This window comes from Erythrolamprus reginae, chromosome 2 (genome assembly GCF_031021105.1).
Source record: "Erythrolamprus reginae isolate rEryReg1 chromosome 2, rEryReg1.hap1, whole genome shotgun sequence".
NCBI lineage: Eukaryota > Metazoa > Chordata > Lepidosauria > Squamata > Dipsadidae > Erythrolamprus > Erythrolamprus reginae.
The window spans coordinates 219638909-219666775 of record NC_091951.1 but is presented as its reverse complement, the minus strand read 5'-3'; the positions used below and the strand labels follow the sequence as shown (position 1 = coordinate 219666775).

The window sequence follows — 27867 nt, the reverse complement described above, 5'->3', positions numbered from 1 at the left end:
TGCTGGGAAGCCCCGCCACCCAGCTGTCACCTTTTAAAACAAGGTGACAGCCGGGCGGCAGCGGTTTTTTTGCGGGGGTTTTTTTTGGTTGCACGGATTAATTGACTTTACATTGTTTCCTATGGGAAACAATGTTTCGTCTTAGAAACCTTTCGTCTTACGAACCTCCCCCTGGAACCAATTAGGTTCGTAAGACGAGGTTTGACTGTATTTGAATTGTCAGGAGTGCGTGTGTAAATTTTGCGTTTCTTCAGACAGATAGCGTAGCTGCAGCAGTGTTTCGAAATGTTGTCTGTAAGTGATGTACAGTATGTTACAAGCAGCGTGTCATCATTGAATTTCTAACCACAGAGAAAGAAACTGTTGGGAACATTTAGAAATGTTTGTGCACGGTTTATAGAGAATCTGCAGTTGACAGAAGTACGGTTAGTCACTGGGCACAGAGGGTGAGGCTATTAGAAGACAGTGCACAGTGCAGAAATGACTTCGTGACCAGAAAAAGGAGTGGTACTTACAGGGCATAATGCCCTTGTGTCTTGCTGGAGAAAGGCCATAAAACTGGACGGAGATTATGTGGAAAAATAGGAAGTGTAAAAGAAACATAATTTTTGTGTGTAAGTTTCATCGTTTTCAATAAATAAGAGCCAAGGTGGCGCAGCAGGTAGAGTGCAGTACTGCGGGCCATTAAAGCTGACTGTAGATCTGCAGGTCAATGGTTCAAATCTCATCACCGGCTCAAGGTTGACTCAGCCTTCCATCCTTCCGAGGTGGGTAAAATGAGGACCTGTATTGTGGGGACAATATGCTGGCTCTGTTAAAGAGTGCTATTGCTAACATGTTGTAAGCCGCCTTGAGTCTAAGGAGAAGGATGGCATTGAAAAAAATCAAATAAATAAATAAATAAATAAATAATTGTTGAAAAAATGTGCATTACTTTCTGAGTGACCCTCATAGTAGAGCTAAGTAAAATTATATTCCGGATCCCTATATCAATTTTCCATACAAGTAAATCTGCTATAGTCTTTAATGAAACCATAATTGGTATATAAGTTATAAGGCAGTGTGTTCTGTGAAGAGAATATAATTTTAGAAGTTCTTGAATGCAAAAAGTTAGCTGTGAATTTTTTTACTTTTATTTTTTGTAAATTGATGCCTTTCAGCTCCTACCAGTGCCGGCAAAACACTTGTTGCTGAATTACTCATATTGAAGAGAGTTTTAGAAACACGGAAGAAAGCATTGTTCATTCTCCCTTTTATCTCTGTGGCAAAAGAGAAGAAATATTACCTACAGGTGTGATTTAAAATTGCAGTGGGAATTTCTTTAGTGGCTATGGATTGTGTGTTGTTCTTAACTGGAATGGGGCAATGATCTTGATTTTGTGACATCAAGTGATCTTGAAGCAACGTAGATCACATATATTCATGATCATTTGAAAGTTAAGGAAAATAATCATTTAACGAAAATGGGCAGTTTCTAAGTATCAACATTGAAACAAACCCTTTTTAACATTCTATTAATAGGTTGTAAATAATTTTAGAATTAAATCTAGAGCTTCTTTGTTCAAAGAAAAAATTACTTGTACAGTGATACCTCAAGATACGAACCCCTCGTCTTACAAACAACTCGTGATACGAACCCGGGGTTCAGAAAATTTTTGCCTATTCTTACAAACTTTTTTCGAGTTACGAACCGGTGTTCGGAGACTGCTGGGAAGCCGCGCGGCTGTTTTAAAAGGTGACAGCCGGGCGGCGGGGCTTCCCAGCACCCCCCCCGAACCCCAAACCCAGAAGTTCGGCACAAGTTCGGGGTTCGGGGGGGTGCTGGGAAGCCCCCCAGGCCGGCTGCGACCTTTTAAAACAGCCACGCCGCTTCCCATCTGTCTCCTGAAGCCGAACGGCAAAGCCGAACTTCGGCTTCAGGAGACAGATGGAAAGCGGCGCTTCGCCGCTAAATCGTGTGGCAGCAAACATGCTTTAGGGTTTTGGCTGGGGGGGAGAAGTAGGACCTTCCTAACTCCCTCCCCCCCAGCCAAAACCCCAAAGCCTGTTTGCTGCCACACGATTTAGCCAGGACAGGAGCGAAGTGACGTGGAGGATTGGGGAGCTGAAACCGGGCTGTTTCAGCTTTCCATCCCTTCACGTCCCTTCGCCGCTAAATCGTGTGGCAGCAAACATGCTTTGGGGATTTGGCTGGGGGGGAGAAGAAGTAGGACCTTCCTAACTCCCTCGCCCCCAGCCAAACCCTCAAAGCATGTTTGCTGCCACAAGATTTAGCGGCGAAGTGATGTGGATGGATGGAAAACTGAAACCGGGTTGTTTCAGCTTTCCATCCCTTCATGTCCCTTCGCCGCTAAATCGTGTGGCAGCAAACATGCTTTGGGGATTTGGCTGGGGGGGAGAAGAAGTAGGACCTTCCTAACTTCCTCCCCCCAGCCAAACCCCCAAAGCATGTTTGCTGCCACACGATTTAGCGGCGAAGTGACGTGAAGGGATGGAAAGCTGAAACCGCCCGGTTTCAGCTCCCCATTCCTCCACGTCACTTCGCTCCTGTCCTGGCTAAATCGTATGGCAGCAAACAGGCTTTGGGGTTTTGGCTGGGGGGGAGGAAGTTAGGAAGGTCCTACTTCTTCTCCCCCCCAGCCAAATCCCCAAAGCCAGGCAGCCTCCAGCTGCCAAAGGAGCCTCCTGATTCTCCCCGCTTCTCTGTCCCGCTCATTACCCGTGTCCGGCAGAAGCTGCTGCCCGATTGCTCTTAGCCGGCGGGATGCAAAGTGCTGGGGTGGGGGGGTGTCCTGACAGCCCCCCCCCACCCCAATGCGAGCGGCGGGAAGTCACCCATGGCTGGCAGAAGATCGCTCTTGCTGACCTGATGCCTCGCGGTGAAGCCGGGCAAGAGCGATCTTCTGCCGGCCATGGGCGACTCCCTGCCGCTCGCCCATGGCCGGCAGAAGATCGCTCTTGCCCGGCTTCCCCGCGAGGCATCAGGTCAGCATTCTGGACGGGCGGGCGGCGGGCGAGGATGGGGGAAGCCTCGTGGGGAAGCCGGGCAAGAGCGATCTTCTGCCGACCATGGGCGACTCCCCGCCGCTCGCCCATGGCCGGCAGAAGATCGCTCTTGCCCGGCTTCCCCGCGAGGCAGCAGGTCAGCATCCTCGGCGGGCGAGCGGCGGGGAAGCCGGCGGCTGTGGCAGCTGCTGCAAGAGGCTTCCCCGCCTCCTCAAAGCAGCCTCCCAAACCCGAACTTTCGCTGAGAAGCCCCGCCCCCCGGCTGTCACCTTTTAAAACAGCCGGGGGGCTTCTCAGCAGCCTCCCAACGCCGAAGCCCCCAGGCTGTTTTAAAAGGTGACAGCCGGGCGGCAGCGTTTTTTTTTTTGTTGTTGCACGGATTAATTGACTTTACATTGTTTCCTATGGGAAACAATGTTTCGTCTTACGAACCTTTCGTCTTATGAACCTCCTCCTTGCACCAATTAAGTTTGTATCATGAGGTATTACTGTATTATATATATATTACTTGTATTATATATATGCTTCTTTCTGAAAAACAGGCTATCTTCCAAGAAGAGGGTGTGCAAGTGGAAGGTTATATAGGCAGTATTTCTCCTTCAGTCCCTTTTTCTGCACTGGATGTTGCAGTCTGTACTATTGAGAGAGCCAATGGTCTGGTCAATAGACTCATAGATGAGAGAACTCTTGACTCTCTGGGTAAGTTGACAAACATTAATTCAAAGAAAAATAATGAAAAACAAATTGTTTACTTGGGTACATCCTTTTTTTCCTGCATGATAGCCATTTGTGTAACACATTTTGTTTACAATCAAAAGATTTGGCTTAAAAACTTATACACTATGTATTATATCTATGACCTTTCTACCCTTCTCTCTCCCCCCTCTCCTCTGCCTCCCCCAAGTCTCTCTTACAACACACACACACACACACACACACCATTTTCCCTCAAAAAATCATATATATCCCCTACCCCCTACCAAAGACAAAAACATGAAAAAAATAATGTAGAAGATATATGAATAACGGGTAGCTAGATTGGAAAGGAGAGAAAACTAAAACTCTTTGCTGAATGGTTGGCAGAAAACGATTTGGAATAAATCATGCATGCCTGTACAGGAATGTGAAAAAGCAACGTTACATGTAAAGATTTTTTTAACATGTACATATCAATAGCTTATTTTCATTGAAACTATGTATAAAGATAAAGATGCAAATGAACAAGTAAAGTCAAATTTTCACTCTCCAATCCAATCATATTTTCAAGAAAAAACCCCATATCATTTCCTCTGTGGAAAAAGTAAGTACCCTCTTGGATCTTATATCTAGCATTGATCCTCTTGTCATAAAAGAATCTTCAAATATACAGTGGTACCTTGAGATACGAGTTTAATTCGTTCCGGACCTGGGCTCTTAAGTCGAGCAGCTCTTATCTCGAACGACTTTTCCCCATAGGAATTAATGTAAATAATTTTAATTGGTTCCAGCCCTCAAAAAACTCACAAAGTTAGTCTAAATTATGCAGAAAGACATGTTTTTAATGAAGAAATGTACATGTACATATAAATGAATAATGAAGTTTCTTTCACTTAACTTGTAAACTTTCTTAAACTTTTAAATTTACATATGTTCAACTTCTCTGCCACCCAATCCTGTAGGACAGAGGTCCCCAACCCTTTTTGCACCAGGGACCGGCTTTAAGCGATCAAGAGAGGAATGGGTGAATGAATGGACGGAGGGTGGGAAGGAAGGAAGGAAAGAGGGAAGGGACAGGAACAGAGGAAGGAAGCAAGGAAACTTATGAAAGGGGAGAGTAAGAGAGGAATGAGTGAAGGGAGGGAGGGAGGGAAGAAGGTGGGAAGGAGAATGAAAAGAAGAAATAGAGGAAGGGAAGGTAAAAGAGAGAAAGAAAAAGAGCAAGAAAGCAAGCAAGAAAGAAAGAAAGAAAGAAAGGGGGAAGGGACAGGAACAGAGGAAGGAAGCAAGGAAACTTATGAAAGGGGAGAGTAAGAGAGGAATGAGTGAAGGGAGGGAGGGAGGGAAGAAGGTGGGAAGGAGAAAGAAAAGAAGAAATAGAGGAATGGAAGGTAAAAGAGAGAAAGAAAAAGAGCAAGAAAGAAAGAAAGCAAGAAAGAAAGAAAGGGGGAAGGGACAGGAACAGAGGAAGGAAGCAAGGAAACTTATGAAAGGGGAGAGTAAGAGAGGAATGAGTGAAGGGAGGGAGGGAAGAAGGTGGGAAGGAGAAAGAAAAGAAGAAATAGAGGAAGGGAAGGTAAAAGAGAGAAAGAAAAAGAGCAAGAAAGAAAGAAAGAAAGAAAGAAAGAAAGAAAGAAAGAAAGAAAGAAAGAGGGAAGGGACAGGAACAGAGGAAGGAAGCAAGGAAACTTATGAAAGGGGAGAGTAAGAGAGGAATGAGTGGAGGGAGGGAGGGAAGAAGGTGGGAAGGAGAAAGAAAAGAAGAAATAGAAGGGAAGGTAAAAGAGAGAAAGAAAAAGAGCAAGAAAGAAAGCTGCAAGCACCCCCCCGAGCCCCCCAGGCCGGCTGCAACCTTTTAAAACACGCGCGCCGCTTCGCAGCTGTCTCCTGAAGCCGAACACGGAAGTTAGCGTTTGGCTTCAGGAGACAGCTCCTTGGCGCTTGTATCTCGAATTTGGGCTTGTAAGTAGAACAAAAATATCTCTCCCCTCCCAGCTCTTATCTCGAGTTGCTCTTAAGTAGAGCAGCTCTTATGTCGGGGTTCCACTGTATATATAATTTCTACCAGTCTCTCATATCAACTGGGAGAAATTTGTTCTACTGCTTCAGATTTTTTTCACCTTCAGGAGGCCAAAATAACTGTATTTGGTGTATTAGATGCACCAACATTTCAACCCTCTTTTGGGGTGGGTGGGGGAAAGGTGTGTCTTATACCCTGAAAAATACGGTATCTTGGAAAAATTCAAAAATTTAAAATGAAAAGTAGTTCATTTTTCACATGAAATATGATTATTTTCATCTTGTGAATTCTAGCTTACTTTTCCAGAAATTCTCCATCGACCACAGCATAATCATTGAAGAAGGAAATAGAATGCAATTTTTGCTAGCTCCATTCCATCTTTTTACTTTACATGCATATGAATGGAAGTGGAATGAAGCTTCTGCGCAACTTCTGGCTTTTGTAAAGGGAAGATTTTAAAACACGAGGTCTTAATTTTTAGTAGGATGGAAAAAAACTGAAGATGCTTGTATTTTCCTCGTGTCTCTCTATCAGCTTCTTCCATCATTTGCAAATACTTGCTACCCTTGCATTATTGCTTACAATAGTATTTTCCTTTTGGTGAACACAATCCAAGTATTTCTCCTTATTTAGGAGAAAAACGTGACTTTGTAGTGAATGCAGTACATACTGTTTGTTATTGATAGTTTATTTTTTGTTTTATAATTGATGCTGTTTTGGAATCTACTTTGACAAAGGGTGATATAAAGACTAATTAATAATAATAATAATAATAATTTATTAGATTTGTGTGCATAAAATATGCATATTCCCTTCTCCCCTCTCTTCATATAGGAATAGTTGTTGTGGATGAATTGCACATGGTAGGAGATTCTCAAAGAGGATATTTATTAGAACTTCTGCTGGCAAAGATTTGTTTTTTGACTAAAAGGAAAAAGAACAAGTAAGTAGCATGAAAAATCATGATTTCATTTCTGTTTGATCTTTTAAAACAAGCAGATTTAGAGCTTAAGAATTTTTTTTAAATGTTAAATAATTTGCTTGGCAACCGTAAACAATTTTTAATGATCACTTCTAATTAGACATGTTTTGGAATGGATATCAATGGATGCATCATTGCTTAGATATACCCTTAATGTGTTTAACTTGGGTTCTGGGAAAGCTATGAAGTATATACCAATTTTTTTGGAGTATAAGACACAACAGAGTATAAGACACACTTTAGCTTTGGGGGAGGAAAACAAGGAAAAAACAAATCTGCCTCTGTCTCCCAGCAATTTGCCTCCCAGCAAACAGCATAGATGATATCTACTGTTTGCTGTGTATTTCTGTGCATGTGGGTCTGACCCATAGTAATAACAAAGAATTGGAGACACGTACATTATGGCAATATATTAAACGTAGTCACATTAACTCTTCCTAGTTATTTAAATAAATCTACTCCAAACACAACTGAGCCAGGGTTTAACTCAGCTGCCTTATCTTAATATTAAACAGGACACTGCTACATTTCAGATTATACTTTTACATATCCTGTCAAAATTGATGTGGCTTTCTGGAAGTACAGTAATACTTCATGATACGAACTTAATTGGTGCAAGGAGGAGGTTCGTAAGACGAAAGGTTCGTAAGACGAAACATTGTTTCCCATAGGAAACAATGTAAAGTCAATTAATCCGTGCAACCAAACCCCCCCCACAAAAAAACGGCTTTCGGCGACTGCTGGGAAGCTGCACGGCTGTTTTAAAAGGTGACAGCCTGCCTGGGGGGCTTCCCAGCACCCCCCCGAACCCGGGGGGGTGCTGGGAAGCCCCCCAGGCCGGCTGCGACCTTTTAAAACAGCCGCGCCGCTTCCCAGCTGTCTCCCGAAGCCGAACACGGAAGTTCGGCTTTAGCGTTCGGCTTCAGGAGACAGCTGGGAAGCGGCGCGGCTGTTTTAAAAGGTCGCAGCCGGCCTGGGGGGCTTGCCAGCACCCCCCCAAACCCGGGTTCGGGGGGGTGCTGGCAAGCCCCCCAGGCCGGCTGCGACCTTTTAAAACAGCCGCGCCGCTTCCCAGCTGTCTCCTGAAGCCGAACGCTAAAGCCGAACTTCCGTGTTCGGCTTCGGGAGACAGCTGGGAAGCGGCGCGGCTTTTTGAAAAGGTCGCAGCTGGCCTGGGGGGCTTCCCAGCAACCTCCCGAACCGAACCCGGGGTTCAGCAAAATTTTGCCTCTTCTTACGAACTTTGTTCGAGTTACGAACCGGCGTTCGGGAGGCTTCTGGGAAGCCCCGCCGCCCGGCTGTCACCTTTTAAAACAGCCGCGCGGCTTCCCAGCAGTCTCCGAACGCCGGTTCGTAACTCGAAAAAAGTTCGTAAGAAGAGGCAAAATTTTGCTGAACCCCGGGTTCGTATCACGAGTTGTTCGTAAGACAAGGGGTTCGTATCTTGAGGTACCACTGTATAGTTATTCTCTACTATTTCAAAGTAGAAACAATAGCACTGGGCCTCTTCAGAGCATTTATTTTAAAAAGCTTCTTCATTTTGTTAAGATTTGTCTAGAACAATAAGCAGTCTTTTAAAAATAAGTCCAATAATTTGAACATTCTATAGGATTTTATAGTTATTGACTTACATCCAAACAACAGCCAGTTTCAGCAGTCTGATTAGCACAAGAAAATAAAATTCTGTCTTGCCTCTCCCTGCTAGCAATTTGCCTCCATTCAGCTTTAGTTTCACTTTCATTTTAGCAGTGAACTTCTCTACAACTTCAATTAATCAGCTGAGGGTCGGGAGGCAGATAATCAGTGGCTTCTGCTAATCGATCTCTGGGTTGTTTGCTGCAAGGAGGTAAATTACTGGGAGGCAGAGACCAAAGGGTGGGGTGGCTGAGTGGAGCTGCATTTGATGTATAAGATGCACCCACATTTTCACCCTCTTGGGGGTAAAAAGGTGCATCTGATACCCTGAAAAATATGGTACATTTGTTTAAGAGGAATTGTTCCCTAATACGTTTTATTGTTTATTATTTGAAGGATTGTTTGACTCTTACTTACAATGCCTCTTCACTTTATATAAATAAGTATATATAAATAAGGTTCGCCTGGTGCACCAGTTGCGGCCCTATCTGGACCGGGACTCATTGCTCACAGTCACTCATGCCCTCATCACCTCGAGGTTCGACTACTGTAATGCTCTCTACATGGGGCTACCTTTGAAAAGTGTTCGGAAACTTCAGATCGTGCAAAATGCAGCTGCGAGAGCAGTCATGGGCCTACCTAGGTATGCCCATGTTTCACCATCACTCCGCAGTCTGCATTGGCTGCCGATCAATTTCCGGTCACAATTCAAAGTGTTGGTTATGACCTTTAAAGCCCTTCATGGCATTGGACCAGAATATCTCCGAGACCGCCTCCTGCCGCACGAATCCCAGCGACCGATTAGGTCCCACAGAGTGGGCCTTCTCCGGGTCCCGTCAACTAAACAATGTCGGTTGGCGGGCCCCAGGGGAAGAGCCTTCTCTGTGGCGGCCCCGGCCCTCTGGAACCAACTCCCCCCGGAGATTAGAACTGCCCCTACTCTTCCTGCCTTCCGTAAACTCCTTAAAACCCACCTTTGCCGTCAGGCATGGGGGAACTGAAACATCTCCCCCTGGGCACGTTTAATTTATGCATGGTATGTCTGTGTGTATGACTGTTAGTATATGGGTTTTTTAAATATTTAAATATTTTAAATTTGTCTGATTGCTTATGATTTGTTTTTACATGTTGTGAGCCGCCCCGAGTCTTCGGAGAGGGGCGGCATACAAATCTAAGTAATAAATAATAAATAAATAAATAAATAAATAAAATACAATTCACTTTTCTTTTTATTTACCGGTATCTCTACACCTTAATATAACCTGGTGATATTCCACCCAGTGTTAATTAGGCAATCCTATTTAGTTTGTGAGATTAGCTAGGTAGTAACACCTGTTGAGGCCAATTATAAAATATTGTATATATAGATAGTCCTCATCTAGTGATCATAATCACAACCTGCTTTTCTGTTTTTACTGAGTTATTTCATCTCCTACAAATAATATAGCCAGTTTGATTTTTGTGAACTTTGTCTGGTGATGTCTGTGTTTCTTTGGTTGTTTGAAGACTATTAGAAGTAAAGAGATTGACAGAAACTGATCAACATATTTCCTCTTTCATTTCAGTTTTCTGGGCTATGTAGTCCAATTACAGTTTCTTCCTTGCTGTTTCTAACTTTAGCATTGTAGTTTCCAACCATAAACATCGCATATTTCTTGCATATTTGTCTACACCATTCCTTTGGGGGTTTGACTGAAAATGTCCAATTCCAATCTTATCAATTTGCTGATGCTTTAAAATGTCAATATTTTGTCAGTTTTCACCATATAGAGCCTTTCCACCTTTATGCTTCTTACAATATGCTCCATGTTCCCACTTCAGTTCTGTCTTTGCAGCTTCAGACTTTTTTTTCTTGCATGGCAACATTGGCAACTGAAGGGCTTTAATCTAACTATTTCATGACATCATTAGTACTCCAACTTTAGCTCTTCCTCAATAGCATGTTGAAGTGCCGTCTAATCCAAAGGGCTTATCATCTAACTCTATATTGTTAATTGCTTTACCGGTATATAAGTGTATCTCGACTATCCATGCTACCCTATCAGTAGGAAGTAATAATTGATCATCACATCAATATGATTTATGGGGAAGGTTGTCGAGAAGGTGGTGGCACTCCAGCTCCAACGGTCCTTGGAAGAAGCCGATTATCTAGATCCCCAGCAGTCGGGTTTCAGGCCCGGTTACAGCACGGAAACCGCTTTGGTCGCGTTGATGGATGATCTCTGGCGGGCCCGGGACAGGGGTTTATCCTCTGTCCTGGTGCTCCTTGACCTCTCAGCGGCTTTCGATACCATCGACCATGGTATCCTTCTGCACCGGCTGGAGGGGTTGGGGGTGGGAGGCACTGTTCTTCAGTGGTTCTCCTCCTACCTCTCTGGCCGGTCGCAGTCGGGGTTAGTGGGGGGTCAGAGGTCGACTCCTAGGTTTCTCCCTTGTGGGGTGCCTCAGGGGTCGGTCCTCTCCCCCCTGCTATTCAACACCTACATGAAACCGTTGGGCGAGATCATCCAAGGACATGGGGTGAGGTATCATCAATATGCGGATGATACCCAGCTTTACATCTCCACCCCATGCCCAGTTAACGAAGCGGCGGAAGTGATGTGCCGGTGCCTGGAGGCTGTTGGGGCCTGGATGGGTGTCAACAGACTCAAGCTCAACCCGGATAAGACGGAGTGGCTGTGGGTTTTGCCTCCCAAGGACAATCCCATCTGTCCGTCCATCACCCTGGGGGGGGAATTATTGACCCCCTCAGAGAGGGTCCGCAACTTGGGCGTCCTCCTCGATCCACAGCTCACATTAGAAAAACATCTCTCAGCTGTGGCGAGGGGGGCGTTTGCCCAGGTTCGCCTGGTGCACCAGTTGTGGCCCTATCTGGACCAGGACTCATTACTCACAGTCACTCATGCCCTCATCACCTCGAGGTTCGACTACTGTAATGCTCTCTACATGGGGCTACCTTTGAAAAGTGTTCGGAAACTTCAGATCGTGCAGAATGCAGCTGCGAGAGCAGTCATGGGCTTACCTAGGTATGCCCATGTTTCACCATCACTCCGCAGTCTGCATTGGCTGCCAATCAGTTTCCGGTCACAATTCAAAGTGTTGGTTATGACCTTTAAAGCCCTTCATGGCATTGGACCAGAATATCTCCGAGACCACCTCCTGCCGCACGAATCCCAGCGACCGATTAGGTCCCACAGAGTGGGCCTTCTCCGGGTCCCGTCAACTAAACAATGTCGGTTGGCGGGCCCCAGGGGAAGAGCCTTCTCTGTGGCGGCACCGGCCCTCTGGAACCAACTCTCCCCGGAGATTAGAACTGCCCCTACTCTTCCTGCCTTCCGTAAACTCCTTAAAACCCACCTTTGCCATCAGGCATGGGGGAACTGAAACATCTCCCCCTGGGCATGTTTAATTTATATATGGTATGCTAGTGTGTATGTCTGTTAGTATATGGGATCTTTTTTTAAATCTTTAAATATTTTAAATTTGTCAGATTATTTATGATTTGTTTCCACGTGTTGTGAGCCGCCCCGAGTCTTCGGAGAGGGGCGGCATACAAATCTAAGTAATAAATAAATAAAAAAATAAATAAATAAATAAATAAATAATATGTTAATAAATTCTATAAATAATTATGCAGTGAAATCAGTTTTCAAAATTCAAAATAGGCTTGTTTATTTCTGCAGACGAAACACTGAAGAGTCTTTTTGTAACAAAATACAAATCGTAGGAATGAGTGCCACCCTTCCTAATTTGGATCTTCTGGCTTCCTGGCTCAATGCAGAACTGTACCACACAGACTTCCGTCCAGTACCCCTTCTGGAACAAGTAAAAATTGGCAACAAGATTTATGACTCTTCAAATACAGTTGTAAGAGAAATTCAATCTGTACTGAATATTAAGGTAATTGCCCATACTAAAATAGGTTTGATACAATGTCACTCTTCTATATAAAATTATGGCAATATTTTATGGATATTATATGTCTATACTATTATATGTTTGTCTTTAAAATTCTTTGTATGATTATATGTATTAGTATTATTATTTTTTTACTTTTTCACAAGTCCCATATGTATGGTAAAATTACCATGTGTGTTTTTAACATTTCCAATACTGACTAAAAACACACATACACCTTAGATAATTTCTCTGATGTCATATGCCAACAGCACTTTATTTTGTTAGCCGCTCCGAGTCTTTGGAGAGGGGCAGCATACAAATCTAATAAATAAATTAAAAAAAATGTTCACTCTTAAATAGTATCACAATGTGAACTTCAGTGCTTTCAACGTTCTTTCCCATTGGTCCATACATATCCACATACTATATATACTCATGTGATCGTCATTTCCATTGCTCTCTGACAGCATCCTGTTAGTGGAGAAATTGGCATGAAGTGTAAACTTAATCATGATTGCTGATGTTCACCATGCTGCCACTTCCACATTACTGTGTACTTTCTACACCCACACTGCACTTCCCTGCATGTACAGCATCTCTCTCACACACTCATGCACCAGGGGGCCCCATTTCCCTTCACCATTGGTTCATATTGCAACTTTTGTGCATGCTTGGTAGTTATAATCAGCCCAAAACATAGCTGAGGAGCTAATCAGCTGTGCTTCGAGCGAAGGAATAAAGGTAAATATAGACCTAGGGGTAGGAAGGAGGGCGCTTTTTCAAGCATCAGCAGAAGAAAAAACAATACTTCAGCAGAGATAAGCAATATCTCTGAAACAATGACCCAAGAAGTTGCAAGTTATAACCAATATTCTTAACCTTTTTATTATGCACTCTTTAACTTTTTCAAATATCAGCAAATATATTCACCATTTGCAAACAAATCAATTTCAAATTTTGTTTTATGTTGATTATTTTTTATCTATGTTCAATCCTTTTCTTCATTTGATGAAAACCATTGCCAACTGACTCCTGCTGTAGTGAATTTGTTGACTTCATCTTAAGTTCTACATAGTTCTGTACTAGCAAATCTTGACATGTTAACCATTTGTCTTTGCTCATTGTTTCTTTTCTATAAAATGCTTCTTGTTCTGAAATCAATAAAGATATTTTTGGATACAGCCTGGGTTTATATCTTTTAGCATGGCATTCCTAACATGATTTTAAAAGTCTACGTTTACTTTAACTTTCTTGTACATTAAAAAGCAAAACCACCCAAATCTCAGATTGTGTTCTTCCAATTATAATATTCTTTTACTTCTCAACAGCACCCTCTAATCCAGTGGTTCTCAACCTGGGCATCAGGACCCCTTTGGGGCTTGAATGACTATTTCACAGGGGTCACCTAAGACCATGGGAAAAGACAAATTTCCCATGGTGTTAGGAATTAAAGCTTCTATTCTGCTGTCTTGGAACATATTTTTACAATCTGACCAATCAGGCATTTACAGTGGTGGTGTCCATCTGACCTTCCTGCCAATCAGCTTCAAGCTCTGTTGAGAGAATTGGCGCTAGACTTATGGTTGGGTGTTACCACAATAAGAGGAACTGTATTAAGTGGTCACGGCATTAGAAAGGTTGAGAACCACTGCTCTACTCAAATATTAGGCTGCAAAATACAATGTACAAATACAACTCAGGCAATTCTAATTCTCTTTCTTTTGCATCTTAAAGAATTTTATATTTAAATCTTCCATTTTATTTCCACAGCCCTAATATGTACTTGTCACTTTCAACATTAGGGAGATGAAGACCACATGGTGACTCTGTGTTATGAGACAATTCAAGATGGCCATTCAGTTCTTGTATTTTGCCCAACGAAGAATTGGTGTGAGAAATTAGCAGACATCATTGCCAGGGAATTCTGCAGTATTCAACAAAAGAGTAAGTCAAGAGGGATTGAAGAAGAGAAGGGATTTGGAGAGAAAGCATAAGGTTTTAAGGCTGTTTTCCTTTCTGAAGATCTGCAAAAGATGTCAACCGTTTCACCAATTACACTCTGCCAGGAAGGGATAGAAAAGCTGTTGATTCAGTTGAAGAGGTCTCCTTCTGGCTTGGACACTGTGCTTCACAGGACTATCAAATGGGGAGTTGCTTTTCACCATGCAGGTACACTTTTAAAAATTATCATACATCTCAATATGTGCATAGAAAGAGTGAAATTTCTAGCATGCTTGTGACAAAGTAAAGATGGAGAAGAATATGTCTTAAACACATTGTGTTTGATCTGTAAGCCTTAAACTGGTGATGATTGGAAATAAACTAGATGTAAAAAAGTTCAGATAAACTCCTGTTAAGGTAGAAGGGAATGAGATAGTAATTATGCTGAGATGATGAAGCCACCTAATATAGGAAAAAATGTTGGCATCAATTGTGGATATTCTGGTCTATATAATAAAATAATAAAATATAATATATAATTATATTTTATTAATAAAAATATGGAGATAAAATACGATGAATTGAAAATAATCAGAAGATTCTTATGATTACACTGGAATAGAACAATTGAAAGAATAAACTTATTCAAATATCACAGAAATAATGGAAATTGAGGAAGAATTACCTTGCATGTTAAAAATAATTCAAGTTGAAGAGAAATCCAAGGAAAGGAACTTGGTAGGACTGTTAAGAGGTTCTGTATTACATTAACTAGAAGAACTAATAAAAGTATCAACCCTGGTGACTTTTATTTTAATGTCACCTGGTCTTCACAAGATTAACTTCTACTCCCCAGGTGTCTCATCAGAATCACATGGGTTTTGGCATGAACAAAATAAACAGTTCAATAAATTGTAAGAAGTTTAAGCAGGAAGGTGCATGTAATATTGAAATTGTCAATATATTAACAGGAATTGTTGTGCTTGTACTGTTATGTACCTTGAGACTATATACTTTAAATTAACTCAGAGCATTATTAAGTAGGATTCTATACTGTTCTAGAAAAATAAAGGGAACACTCAAATAATACATCCTAGATTTGAATGAATGAAATATTCTCATTGAATACTTTGTTCTGTACAAAGTTGAATGTGCACAACAGCATGTGAAATTGATTGTCAATCACTGTTGCTTCCTAAGTGGACAGCTTGATTTCACAGAAGATTGATTTACTTGGAGTTATATTGTCTTGTTTAAGTGTTCCCTTTATTTTTTTGAACAGTGTAAATAGGCAAAGTTGTTTGTAAAAGGAACAAAAATATAGATGGCTACCAAAAAAAGAGAGAGATAATGAAACCACAAAAGGATGTCCTAAAAAATGAAGGATAGCAAAAACTAATATGGCTAGAAAAATCATTAAGTGAATATCTGCAAATTGAAAAGAACAACAAATAAAAAAGGAAAAATGCACTTTGAAGTAATTCTGAAAGTATAGAAGATATCAGAAATTCAAAACCTCAGAATGAGTTGAGGTTAGTGAGGGATGTTAAGAACAGCCCATATTTTTCAAGTAAGTTTGAAATTAAAGGCAGAAAGGAGTTTCCCAGATAGGGGATTCAAAATCTGTTTTTATATGACTTTTATGACCAAATGTTGGGCATCTCCAACAGTGTAGCAAACTTTTGCACTTACATTTGCCTCAAATATTTCCTGATTAGGAAAATTCCATGTACTTAATTTCAGTAAAAGTCTGCATATTTTGATTTTCATCTGAGTTGTTATAAGCAGCTTTTAGTCTGGGTTTTATGTTTTTTAAGTATCATATATTGTGGGTTTTTGGCTGTAACAGTGAGCAAAACTATTTGATTGTGGACGCCAAGAGTTGCCATAGCTCAGGAAGCAGTTGTACAGAGGAGGGCCGTTTTTGGAACGATCGATCAAGAGCAGGGAAGCTTCCAGTCAGAGTGGGAGATTTTTGTTTTCTCTACCACCATTGTTAATTCTCTTAACGTTTAATTGATAAATTTAATTATCATTTTAATCATTTTTTGGTAAACTAATTGAAATTTTTAATGAAAATGAAAAGTGGTATATATTAAACTTATAAAGCATATTTATCTTAAACTATTTTTCAGGTTTGACATTTGATGAACGAGACATAATTGAAGTAGCTTTCCGTCAAGGTGTCCTACGGGTTTTAATAGCAACTTCTACACTTTCTTCGGGGGTAAATCTGCCTGCACGTCGGGTAATTATCCGAACTCCTGTATTTGGTAGCAGATTGTTGGATATCTTGACATACAAACAAATGGCTGGAAGAGCTGGAAGGAAAGGAGTAGATACTATAGGTAAATGCATTTAGAGCCCTTTATCTGTTTGTTTGTAAATAGAACAACGGTGAGTCTTATGATACTTTAAAGTCCAAAACATTTATTGTAGAATAATTTATCCTAGTTAAGTCCCACTTACTAACAGAACTCTTTGGGTTATTTTCTGTCAGCCTAACCTATCTGAGAGGTTATATGAAAGGCCAGGTACACCCAGGACTTCACTGTGCAAAAGAAAAGGGCTTCGGTTCTTTTGTTAGATTTTTTCATGGCTAGAGGTCTGTAGGGATGAAGTTGGATCCTGTAGGGACCAGCGACATAGAAGAGAAGCTGTGGTAATAGTGGGGAGTGGAGCGATCCCCCGTTACTGAAGGAGCAACCCCTTGATTCCGGCGCGAAAGTCTTTATAGTCAGGTCTGGAGGCCTAACAGCCTGATTGAATAGAGTAGGAAGCGAAGAGAGGGAAGCAGTGGGAAATATTAATATGGAACAGGAAAGTGAACACAAGAACAAGGGGACACAATCTGAAGTTAGTTGGGGGAAAGATCAAAGGCAACATGAGAAAGTATTATTTTACTGAAAGAGTAGTAGATCCTTGGAACAAACTTCCAGCAGACGTGGTTGGTAAATCCACAGTAACTGAATTTAAACATGCCTGGGATAAACATATATCCATTGTAAGATAAAATACAGGAAATAGTAAAAGGGCAGACTAGATGGACCATGGGGTCTTTTTCTGCCGTCAGTCTTCTATGTTTCTATGTTTCTAAATTGATGAGACAGAGTGAGATTCCGGACTGATTCTCAAACATTTTGAGATCTACAACTAGCTGACAAATGAGTCTCTGAAGAGGGAAAAATGGCACCTTAGCAGTGGGAGCGAACTCTGGCAAGTTGGAAATTGACAGTGACAGAGTGAGAGGAGGGAGTGAGAAACAGGCTGTGCTGGCGTTTCAGACAGATGGATTATTTGGACAGATACGGTGATCAGTTTTTGTGGCTTGGAAAGATTATCTGCAAGAAGTTTTTTGTACAGGAGCAGAGACATGGAATGGTGAAAGTGAAGTGAAAGTGACAGTGCTGAATTGAAGGAATGCAACATTTTGGAAACAGAGCCAAAGAGCTGCTGATATAATAGTAATATCATTGAATAGAGAACTCTTTAACTATTTGTAAGTGTTGGCAAATTTTAAGGATTGATTCTAAAATCAATGACCCTAAAAGGAGATTATTTTATAGTATTTTAAAATAAACTTTGCTAACAGATAATCTGAAACATAAATCAGATACAACTGTATAGGTGTTTTGTATATGTGCTATTTACTGTATAACTATTTGCGCAAATCTAGGCTGGGAATCTTATATATATAATATATATATATATATATATACATATAATATATATGATCCGACTTAAGAAAAACATATAGCCCCTCCCTGGTACAGAGCTGGAAGGATTCAGATCGAATAGCTCTAACTGCTAGTTCTCTGCTTTACAATGCAGAGTTCACCAGATCGAATCCCAGTAAAAGAAAGGGGTGTGGCTAGCTGATGAGGCCTAATAAGGCCGAAATGGGACCATCCTAGTCTCCCTTAATTTTAAAAATTCCAGCTGAAAACATTTTAACACATACAGAATATAGTTGTCGGCTATAAATATATTAACTGCCTTGTAGTGGTCCTGGGTTGGGCCTAGAGGCAAAAAGGAGCTGTGACGTTCCTTAAATATACCAGGGTGATCCGACTTAAGAAAAACATATAGCCCCTCCCTGGTACAGAGCTGGAAGGATTCAGATCGAATAGCTCTAACTGCTAGTTCTCTGCTTTACAATGCAGAGTTCACCAGATCGAATCCCAGTAAAAGAAAGGGGTGTGGCTAGCTGATGAGGCCTAATAAGGCCGAAATGGGACCATCCTAGTCTCCCTTAATTTTAAAAATTCCAGCTGAAAACATTTTAACACATACAGAATATAGTTGTCGGCTATAAATATATTAACTGCCTTGTAGTGGTCCTGGGTTGGGCCTAGAGGCAAAAAGGAGCTGTGACGTTCCTTAAATATACCAGGGTGATCCGACTTAAGAAAAACATATAGCCCCTCCCTGGTACAGAGCTGGAAGGATTCAGATCGAATAGCTCTAACTGCTAGTTCTCTGCTTTACAATGCAGAGTTCACCAGATCGAATCCCAGTAAAAGAAAGGGGTGTGGCTAGCTGATGAGGCCTAATAAGGCCGAAATGGGACCATCCTAGTCTCCCTTAATTTTAAAAATTCCAGCTGAAAACATTTTAACACATACAGAATATAGTTGTCGGCTATAAATATATTAACTGCCTTGTAGTGGTCCTGGGTTGGGCCTAGAGGCAAAAAGGAGCTGTGACGTTCCTTAAATATACCAGGGTGATCCGACTTAAGAAAAACATATAGCCCCTCCCTGGTACAGAGCTGGAAGGATTCAGATCGAATAGCTCTAACTGCTAGTTCTCTGCTTTACAATGCAGAGTTCACCAGATAGAATCCCAGTAAAAGAAAGGGGTGTGGCTAGCTGATGAGGCCTAATAAGGCCGAAATGGGACCATCCTAGTCTCCCTTAATTTTAAAAATTCCAGCTGAAAACATTTTAACACATACAGAATATAGTTGTCGGCTATAAATATATTAACTGCCTTGTAGTGGTCCTGGGTTGGGCCTAGAGGCAAAAAGGAGCTGTGACGTTCCTTAAATATACCAGGGTGATCCGACTTAAGAAAAACATATAGCCCCTCCCTGGTACAGAGCTGGAAGGATTCAGATCGAATAGCTCTAACTGCTAGTTCTCTGCTTTACAATGCAGAGTTCACCAGATCGAATCCCAGTAAAAGAAAGGGGTGTGGCTAGCTGATGAGGCCTAATAAGGCCGAAATGGGACCATCCTAGTCTCCCTTAATTTTAAAAATTCCAGCTGAAAACATTTTAACACATACAGAATATAGTTGTCGGCTATAAATATATTAACTGCCTTGTAGTGGTCCTGGGTTGGGCCTAGAGGCAAAAAGGAGCTGTGACGTTCCTTAAATATACCAGGGTGATCCGACTTAAGAAAAACATATAGCCCCTCCCTGGTACAGAGCTGGAAGGATTCAGATCGAATAGCTCTAACTGCTAGTTCTCTGCTTTACAATGCAGAGTTCACCAGATCGAATCCCAGTAAAAGAAAGGGGTGTGGCTAGCTGATGAGGCCTAATAAGGCCGAAATGGGACCATCCTAGTCTCCCTTAATTTTAAAAATTCCAGCTGAAAACATTTTAACACATACAGAATATAGTTGTCGGCTATAAATATATTAACTGCCTTGTAGTGGTCCTGGGTTGGGCCTAGAGGCAAAAAGGAGCTGTGACGTTCCTTAAATATACCAGGGTGATCCGACTTAAGAAAAACATATAGCCCCTCCCTGGTACAGAGCTGGAAGGATTCAGATCGAATAGCTCTAACTGCTAGTTCTCTGCTTTACAATGCAGAGTTCACCAGATCGAATCCCAGTAAAAGAAAGGGGTGTGGCTAGCTGATGAGGCCTAATAAGGCCGAAATGGGACCATCCTAGTCTCCCTTAATTTTAAAAATTCCAGCTGAAAACATTTTAACACATATATATATATATATATATTTATTTACATTATAAAGAATTAATTTAAAGAAAGAGTAGAAATATCTGTAAATAGATTAGATAGCAGTGTACAGATATTTAAAATATATGTGACATATTTGATCTCTCAACTGTTTATAAAATATAATTTTTGTAGTTTATAAAACCTTTATAACTGTACATTTGTATGGTATAACCAGATTAAGGTTGATATTAAAATTGCTACCATGTTTCCCTGAAAATAAGACCCTGTCTTATTTTATTTTGGCCCTCGAACTATAGCATTGGCCTTATTATCGGGGGACTTATCTTTTTTTTGGGGGGGTGCAGGAAGCAGCGAGTGTGGGACTGCAGGTCCTGTTGCCACAGTTGCCCCTCCTCCCTGTTCTTTGCACTGGCCCAACCAGACCATTTCACCCCAATGGCAAAAATAGCCTGAAGAATCGATGGAGGGAGGGACAGATGAATCTTCTCCATCTTAGCAGCAACATTCCTCTTTAATTCTGCCCCTCTCCATGGAGAGACCTTTTCCCTCCTTCCCCTCTTTTGCTCTTTTCTCCAGCTGCAGCGACTCTAAAGCGAGCAACCAACCGGCCCACCACATCCTACAGGGATTCCATTCCCCCGTCCTGATTTCAAACAATCACACACAAAAACAAGGAAATATTCTCTGCGCCCACCTCCCACAAACCGCTCCAAATTGCATGGCTCAGAAAAGGATTGCTAGGCAAATTTCCGGGGGAGTAAGAGACCCTCTTGTAGCCCGAGGCTTTCAGAAATGTCACCTGAACAGCATGCTCAGAAGAGTACTTTTTATGCTATAGTTAGGGAACAAAAATGTAAATTATGTAAATTTAACAAAAATGTAAATTAATGTAAAAATATTATGCTATAGTTAGGGAACAAAGAATGCAAATTATCAAATATAAGTCTGCTCCTTAATAACAGTGGCCAGATCCTGGATTACTACGTAATAGCAAAATATTATTTATGCATGGGAATACTGTTAAACCAATATTTTCCCCTAATTTATGACATTGTATGTAACAGGTGAGAGTATTTTGGTATGTAAGCCCTCTGAAAAATCAAAAGGAATTACTCTTCTCCATGGTGACATGGAGCCACTGTGTAGCTGTTTGCTTAGCCTCAAGGAAGAAGGAATCACCTCCAGTATGTTAAGGGCAATTCTTGAGGTATGTGATGCAATGAACGAGTGAAATATTCATAATATAAATATTATTTGTTCATGAGATTTTGCACTTTTTTTATGAAGTTGCTGAACACATTTATGGGAATTCTTTTCAAAATGCCTTAAACATAAATTCAATCTCAAAGTTATCTACCAATATAATCTCTGTGACATAGTAACTGGTTGTGTAAAAAAGGGGATAGTGAGATTCTGAAATGTGAAATAGTTAAAAAATAAAAAAAGGGATGGTGGTATTAGTAGTCTCCAGGGATTAGGTGATAGAGATCTGCAAGCATCATTTTTCTGTGGTGGTACCAGAACTTAAATGTCCCCTGAAATCTAATCAGATCCTACCATGTTAGGATTTAGAAAATTATTAAACCAAATTTTTTTAAAGGCCCAAGATGTTAATTTTCTAATTTTATGACTTTTTGGTTGTTTTATTTTACCCATTCTACATTTATTGCTGGTTGTTATAAAAACATATACCATAGGCATTTCATGGTTAAGACATAGCCAAACAGTTTCAAGATTAGAGAGGTATGAAAAAAAATCAAATGTCAATACATTTCTGTATGTTCGTTTATCCTAAGAGAATATTGATTTGCAGTTACAGAGATCTATAAACGTTTGAAGACATGTCAGTGTTTGAAATGTATACAGTATACAAAACTATTTCTGTTATGTGCACCGACCTAAAAAGGTAACTTTCAAAAGTAATGTATATTGTTTTCAAGTATGTTTATTACCCTTTTATTCTGATAGATCATAGTAAGCGGAGTAGCTAGCTCTTCAGAAGACATCCAGAGTTATGCGTCCTGTACACTTCTTGCAGCTAGTTTGAGAGACTTCCAGGACAGTAGGCAAGAGCAGGAGAAAATTTGTGATGGATCTATTGAGACTTGTGTGAAGTGGCTGCTTGAGAAGGAATTCATCATGATTTCAGTATCAGATGTTGGCAAAGGTAACAATGCTAATTGTTGAATTGAGTACAGTGGTACCTCGGTTCTCAACCACAATTCGTTCTGGAAGTGTGGTTGAGAACCAAAACCATTTAAAATAAATTTCCCTCCTCAGTTGTCTCTCCCTCTAGCTTGCCTGCTTCTGTCCCCGTGTGTGTGTCTCTCTCTCTCTCTGTGTAGCTTGCCGGCTTCTGTCTTCAGCTCTCTCGAGTGTTCGAGTTCCAAATATTTGTTCGGATTTCAGGGCAAAAGTTTCTTGAATTTCCTGGTCGAATACCGATTTGTTCGAACTGAGAAGTGTTCGAAAACCGAGGTACCACTGTATTTTTAATTACAATTAAGGAAATGTAGATCAGGAAACATTTGTACAGGTAATCCTCGAGGTACAACAACAAATCTTTTGTTGACCATTCAAAGTTACAACAGACGTCCCCAAAGCCGTATACCACCATGTATACCACTATGATTCGAAAATATGAATTTTACAAAAGTTATCCGCTGATTCGCATTTAGGAATGACCAGGCGGCTTCATAACTTTGCAGAGATGCTGCCTGAAGCACTCCCACCTATGTCTTCCCATCACCCATACTTGCCCAAAAGGTACTAAGCCTGCTTTGTCCCCCTGTTCCACCCTTCACAATCCTTGCTTATCTTCCGAAGATCTGCAGAACTCAGTATTGTGGGCTGTTCTTACTGGCCACATGGAGCAGCTGTTTGCAAACGGACCTTGGCAAAGCAGCGTTTCTCATACCTTCTGCCTTTCTGCAGGGCCTCTTTAGCTCAAAACAGGATAGTGAGCCACAGTTTGTGCTTTGCAGTGTCTATATTTCCTCATGAAAAAAATTTTTTTTAAAGGAAATGGGAGAAACAGGAGCCAGAGAACAGACAATGAAGGGTTAAGTGTTAAAAATGTGGTGCATAGGGAGGGTGGAAAAGCATCTTTGCCTTCCAAGTCAGGTTTCAAACAAGGCAAAGCAGCTCCCTCTGCATCGCCCTTTTAACACTTAACCCTCACTACACATTCCTGTTTCTCCCCCTTTTAAAACTCTTATTATTTTAGTATTATTTCATTTATTTTATCCCATTTTATTATTTTTGTAAGGCAGTGAACAACGCAACAGACCTTTCTCCTCTTATTTACCCCATAACAATAACCCTGTGAGGTGGGTTAGGCTGAGAGAGAGGGACTCTGAACCCAAAGACACCCAGCCATTCTTTATGGCTAAGGTGGGTCAGTTTCCTGCTTTCTAGCATGATGCTATCACCACTAGACCAAACTTGCTCTCAAACTGTCAAACTGGCTTTCATATTGATCTACCCTAGTTTATGAAAATTGTCTTCTATAGGAAGCACGACATCATGTATTCATGCCTGTTGTGTGTCTCATAAAACTACTGAATGATGTGGTTCCTCCATTTGTTAAACAGTTGATTTTTGCTCTCACATTTATATGTTTGCATTGATACCACAAAAAGAAAAAAACATCTGTGCCGATAGTCTTTGGACTATGATAACAATTTGGACTGGAATTGCTCCCACTAAGCAATGCAGTTGTAAAGCATGTTGTTAGTCCTGGTTGCCCCTGTAATCCCAAAATGTGCAAATGATTAATTGGGAAGCAGCAGCCCCAGATAAAGAGCATAGGGGTGGTGCAGGGGTGGTTGGGGAGCGCCATGTAGGCTGCACCCAAGTTGGAAGACAGGTGCTGTTGGTGAGCAGAGAGAGGCAGAAGAAAGGAGGACGCAAGTCTTCGTGAGCACAGGGGGAGGCCCACAGTAGGAGTCACAGTGCGGGATCTGTGGGCACACTATAGATACTGCAACCATCATAGGTGTTAGCTGGGTTACCAAGAGCCCAAATTTTGTTCATGTGATTATAAGGATGCTATGAGAGCCAGAATTTGTGTAAGTACTAATCATCCTGTTGGAGAACCTTGGGGCAGAGTTAAGAATCCCTATAAAGCTAATTTCAAGCAAATGTTAACTGTTGGTTGAACATAATATTTTCAGCTAATGGTTAGCACCTGCATGGGTCAACTGAATTCAAGGGAGGTTGGGCTTAGACTGCTTGTGGCTCTCAGAAATTCTAAGCTGATCTCTCTCTTAATCCTGCCCCCAGTTGTGTTACTACTTCCCCTACACGTTCAGTGCCTTCGCAACCTTGAAGAATCACTGAACAAATTATCTGTAGGCAAGGACTATCTGTAATGTTACCCTTTTAATAATCTTGCAGTTTGCTTTCTATTGTGAAACAGGTTGCTGTCTTTTAAAAGCAACAGAAGAAAGAGCCCACTTCCGCTAACCGGAGTTATTGGCAGGATGTCCTGGCTAGCATATTGCAAGATAAACCAATTTTCTGACTTGGCACTGAATTGTTGTTTGGACTTGATTTGCTTAAATGACTGTAGTTCTATACAAGGTGGCTAGATCTATTCTTATTAAATCATAATAAAGCATATTATTATTATTATTATTATTTATTAGATTTGTATGCCGCCCCTCTCCGCAGACTCAGGGCGGCTCACAACAGTTGTTGTTATTAGATCAGAAAGCAATTAATCATGGACCCTTATTATCTTAGATTCCTGGTCTATACAAGTACTGACACATGTACATACAATTTCCAATTAAACACAACTTTCAAAGGATGAACAACATTAATTGCAGCAAAATCAATATTCTGACTGTAAAACTAGGCTGTGGTTGCATTGCATATAAAGTCTTCATTTTTTTTCTTGGCAGAAATATATCGTCCGACACATCTTGGCTCTGCTACACTGTTTTCCTCCTTTTCCCCAAAAGCAGCACTAGAAATTTTTGCTGATCTCCAGAGAGCAATGAAGAGTTTTGTTCTAGAGAATGATCTGCACAGTCTTTATTTGGTAGGAATGTGTGTATGTTTGCGTGTGTACATGTATGCGTTTATGATAGTACTGGATTATATTTAATGTATGTATCAAACATTTTGTTGATAGTCAACATGCAGCATAGAGTAATAAAGTCAATTCTCCATTTTATTCACCATGCCAAAGAAGAACAGGGCAGTATAAAGTAATCCTACTTTGCTGAGTGGAGGGGTTGGGGTGGGATTATAAAATGTATGAAATGAATGAATATGATATGAATGAAATTTCAGGCACACCTGACACTGGAAGGGCAGGAGGTGGGGGAACACTTATCTCTGGGGTGGCGGAGGGTCAGAATATCCCGGTCTTGCTGGGGAGAGGCAGATATGGCGGAAGCCATGGAGCTAGCCGTTCCAGGGGAAGGAGGGATCGCTGCTTAATAACGATCCCTTGTTCCGGCTCCATGAGCTTAACTCAAGGCACTGGTGATGAGTGTAAGTCTGGCCCTGGGCTCAAGCTGTTGCTACTCAATGCCAGGTCGGTAGTAAATAAAGCTCTCCTAATCCAGGATTTGATCCTGGATGAGGAGGCCGACCTGGCTTGTGTGACCGAAACCTGGCTGGGCCCGGAGGGAGGAGTTCCTCTCTCTGAAATCTGCCCAGCCGGGTTTCGGATATGGCATCAGCCTCGACCCCAGGGAAGGAGGGGAGGAGTGGCTATTATAGCCAGGGAAAGCCTGTGCCTGCGTAGACTCATTGCTCCAGAGATTGCGGGTTGCGAGTCCCTCCTGGTGAAGTTGGACCTAGGGGTTCAGGTGGGCTTGTTACTCACGTACCTGCCTCCCAGCTGCGTGTCAACAGCCCTGCCTGTGCTGCTGGAGGAGGTGGCCGGGCTGGCGGTGAAGTTCCCTAGGCTTATGGTCTTGGGGGACCTCAACCTGTCGTCGCTCGGCGGATCCTCTGGGCTGGCACAGGAGTTCATGGCCACCATGGCAGCCATGGACCTGACTCAAGTAGTGCAGGGTCCGACTCATAAGGGGGGGCACGCACCCAACATGGTATTCCTCTCTGAGCAACTGAGTAATGGTCTGAGATTAAGGGGCTTAGAAGTATTGCCTTTGTCATGGTCAGACCATTTTCTACTGCGACTTGACTTCCTGGCTCCAATCCTCCCTCGCAGGGAGGCGGAACCGATTAAGTTGTTCCGCCCCAGGCGCCTGATGGATCCAGAAAGCTTTCAGAAGGCGCTTGGGGCTCTTCCAGATGCACTCATCCACAGTTCAGCAGAGTCTCTGGCTGAGGCCTGGAACAAGGCTGCAGCGGAGGCCCTTGACCGAATTGCACCGCTGCGACCTCTCCGCGGCACTAGACCCCGTAGAGCTCCATGGTTCAACGAGGAGCTCCGGGAGTTGAAACGCCAGAAGAGACGTCTAGAGAAGCGATGGAGGAAGAGTAAGTCCGAATCTGATCGAACACTTGTAAGAGCTCATATTATGACTTACAAAGTGGCACTCAAGGCAGCAAGATGCGCGTATCATGCCACCTTGATTGCATCAGCGGAATCCCACCCGGCCGCTCTGTTCAAGGTAACCCGCTCCCTTCTTAACCAGGGGGGAGTTGGGGAGCCCTTGCAGAGTAGTGCCGAGGATTTTAACACATTTTTCGCTGATAAAATTGCTCGGATTTGAGCGGACCTCGACTCCAATTGTAAAACAGAGTCAACTGACAACGAGTCAGTCGAGGTGACTGGGGCTAAACGTCTTTGTCCATCTGTCTGGGAGAGGTTTGACTTGGTGACACCTAAGGAAGTGGACAAGGCCATTGGAGCTGTGTGTTCCGCCACCTGTCTACTGGATCCGTGTCCCTCTTGGTTGGTTTCGGCCAGTCGAGAGGTGACTCGGAGCTGGGTCCGGGAGATTGTCAATGCCTCTTTGGGGAGTGGGTCCTTTCCGGCTCCTTATAAGGAGGCACTTGTGCGCCCCCTCCTCAAGAAGCCTTCCCTGGACCCAGCCATACTCAATAACTACCGTCCAGTCTCCAACCTTCCCTTTATGGGGAAGGTTGTTGAGAAGGTGGTGGCACTTCAGCTCCAGCGGTCCTTGGAAGAAGCCGATTATCTAGGTCCTCAGCAGTCTGGATTCAGGCCCGGCTACAGCACGGAAACTGCTTTGGTCGCGTTGATGGATGATCTCTGGCGGGCCCAGGACAGGGGCTTGTCCTCTGTCCTGGTGCTTCTTGACCTCTCAGCGGCTTTCGATACCATCGACCATGGTATCCTTCTGCACCAACTAGAGGGGTTGGGAGTGGGAGGCACTGTTCTTCAGTGGTTCTCCTCATACCTCTCTGGTCGGTCGCAGTCGGTATTACTAGGAGATCAGAGGTCGACCTCTAGGTCTCTCCCTTGTGGGGTGCCTCAGGGGTCGGTCCTCTCCCCCCTGCTATTTAATATCTACATGAAACCGCTAGGTGAGATCATCCAAGGGCATGGGGTGAGGTATCATCAATACGCCGATGATACCCAGTTATACATCTCCACCCCATGTCCAGCCAACGAAGCAGTGGAAGTGATGGGCCGGTGCCTGGAGGATGTTAGGGCCTGGATGAGTGTCAACAAGCTCAAACTCAACCCAGAGTGGCTGTGGATCTTACCTCCCAAGAACAACTCCATCTGTCCATCCATTACCCTGGGGGGAGAATCACTGGCCCCCTCAGAGAAGGTTCGCAACTTGGGCGTCCTCCTCAA

At 42.3% G+C, this 27867-nt stretch overlaps 1 protein-coding gene across 2 annotated transcripts in view; it reads left to right on the top strand.

The window, feature by feature from the left end:
- The window catches only part of POLQ (DNA polymerase theta), a 77303-nt gene that overhangs the window by 6096 nt on the left and 43340 nt on the right, over positions 1 to 27867 (top strand). The window contains exons 3-12 of one of the 2 annotated variants that reach the window (XM_070741893.1): positions 1161 to 1291; positions 3549 to 3705; positions 6557 to 6665; positions 12023 to 12239; positions 14042 to 14183; positions 14262 to 14408; positions 16316 to 16528; positions 21179 to 21321; positions 22083 to 22281; positions 25022 to 25161. In XM_070741893.1, the coding sequence (XP_070597994.1) occupies positions 1161 to 1291; positions 3549 to 3705; positions 6557 to 6665; positions 12023 to 12239; positions 14042 to 14183; positions 14262 to 14408; positions 16316 to 16528; positions 21179 to 21321; positions 22083 to 22281; positions 25022 to 25161 (1598 nt within the window). Of the gene's footprint in view, positions 1 to 1160; positions 1292 to 3548; positions 3706 to 6556; positions 6666 to 12022; positions 12240 to 14009; positions 14184 to 14261; positions 14409 to 16315; positions 16529 to 21178; positions 21322 to 22082; positions 22282 to 25021; positions 25162 to 27867 lie in introns of those variants that run through there. The other variant, XM_070741894.1, reaches the window with a different exon arrangement.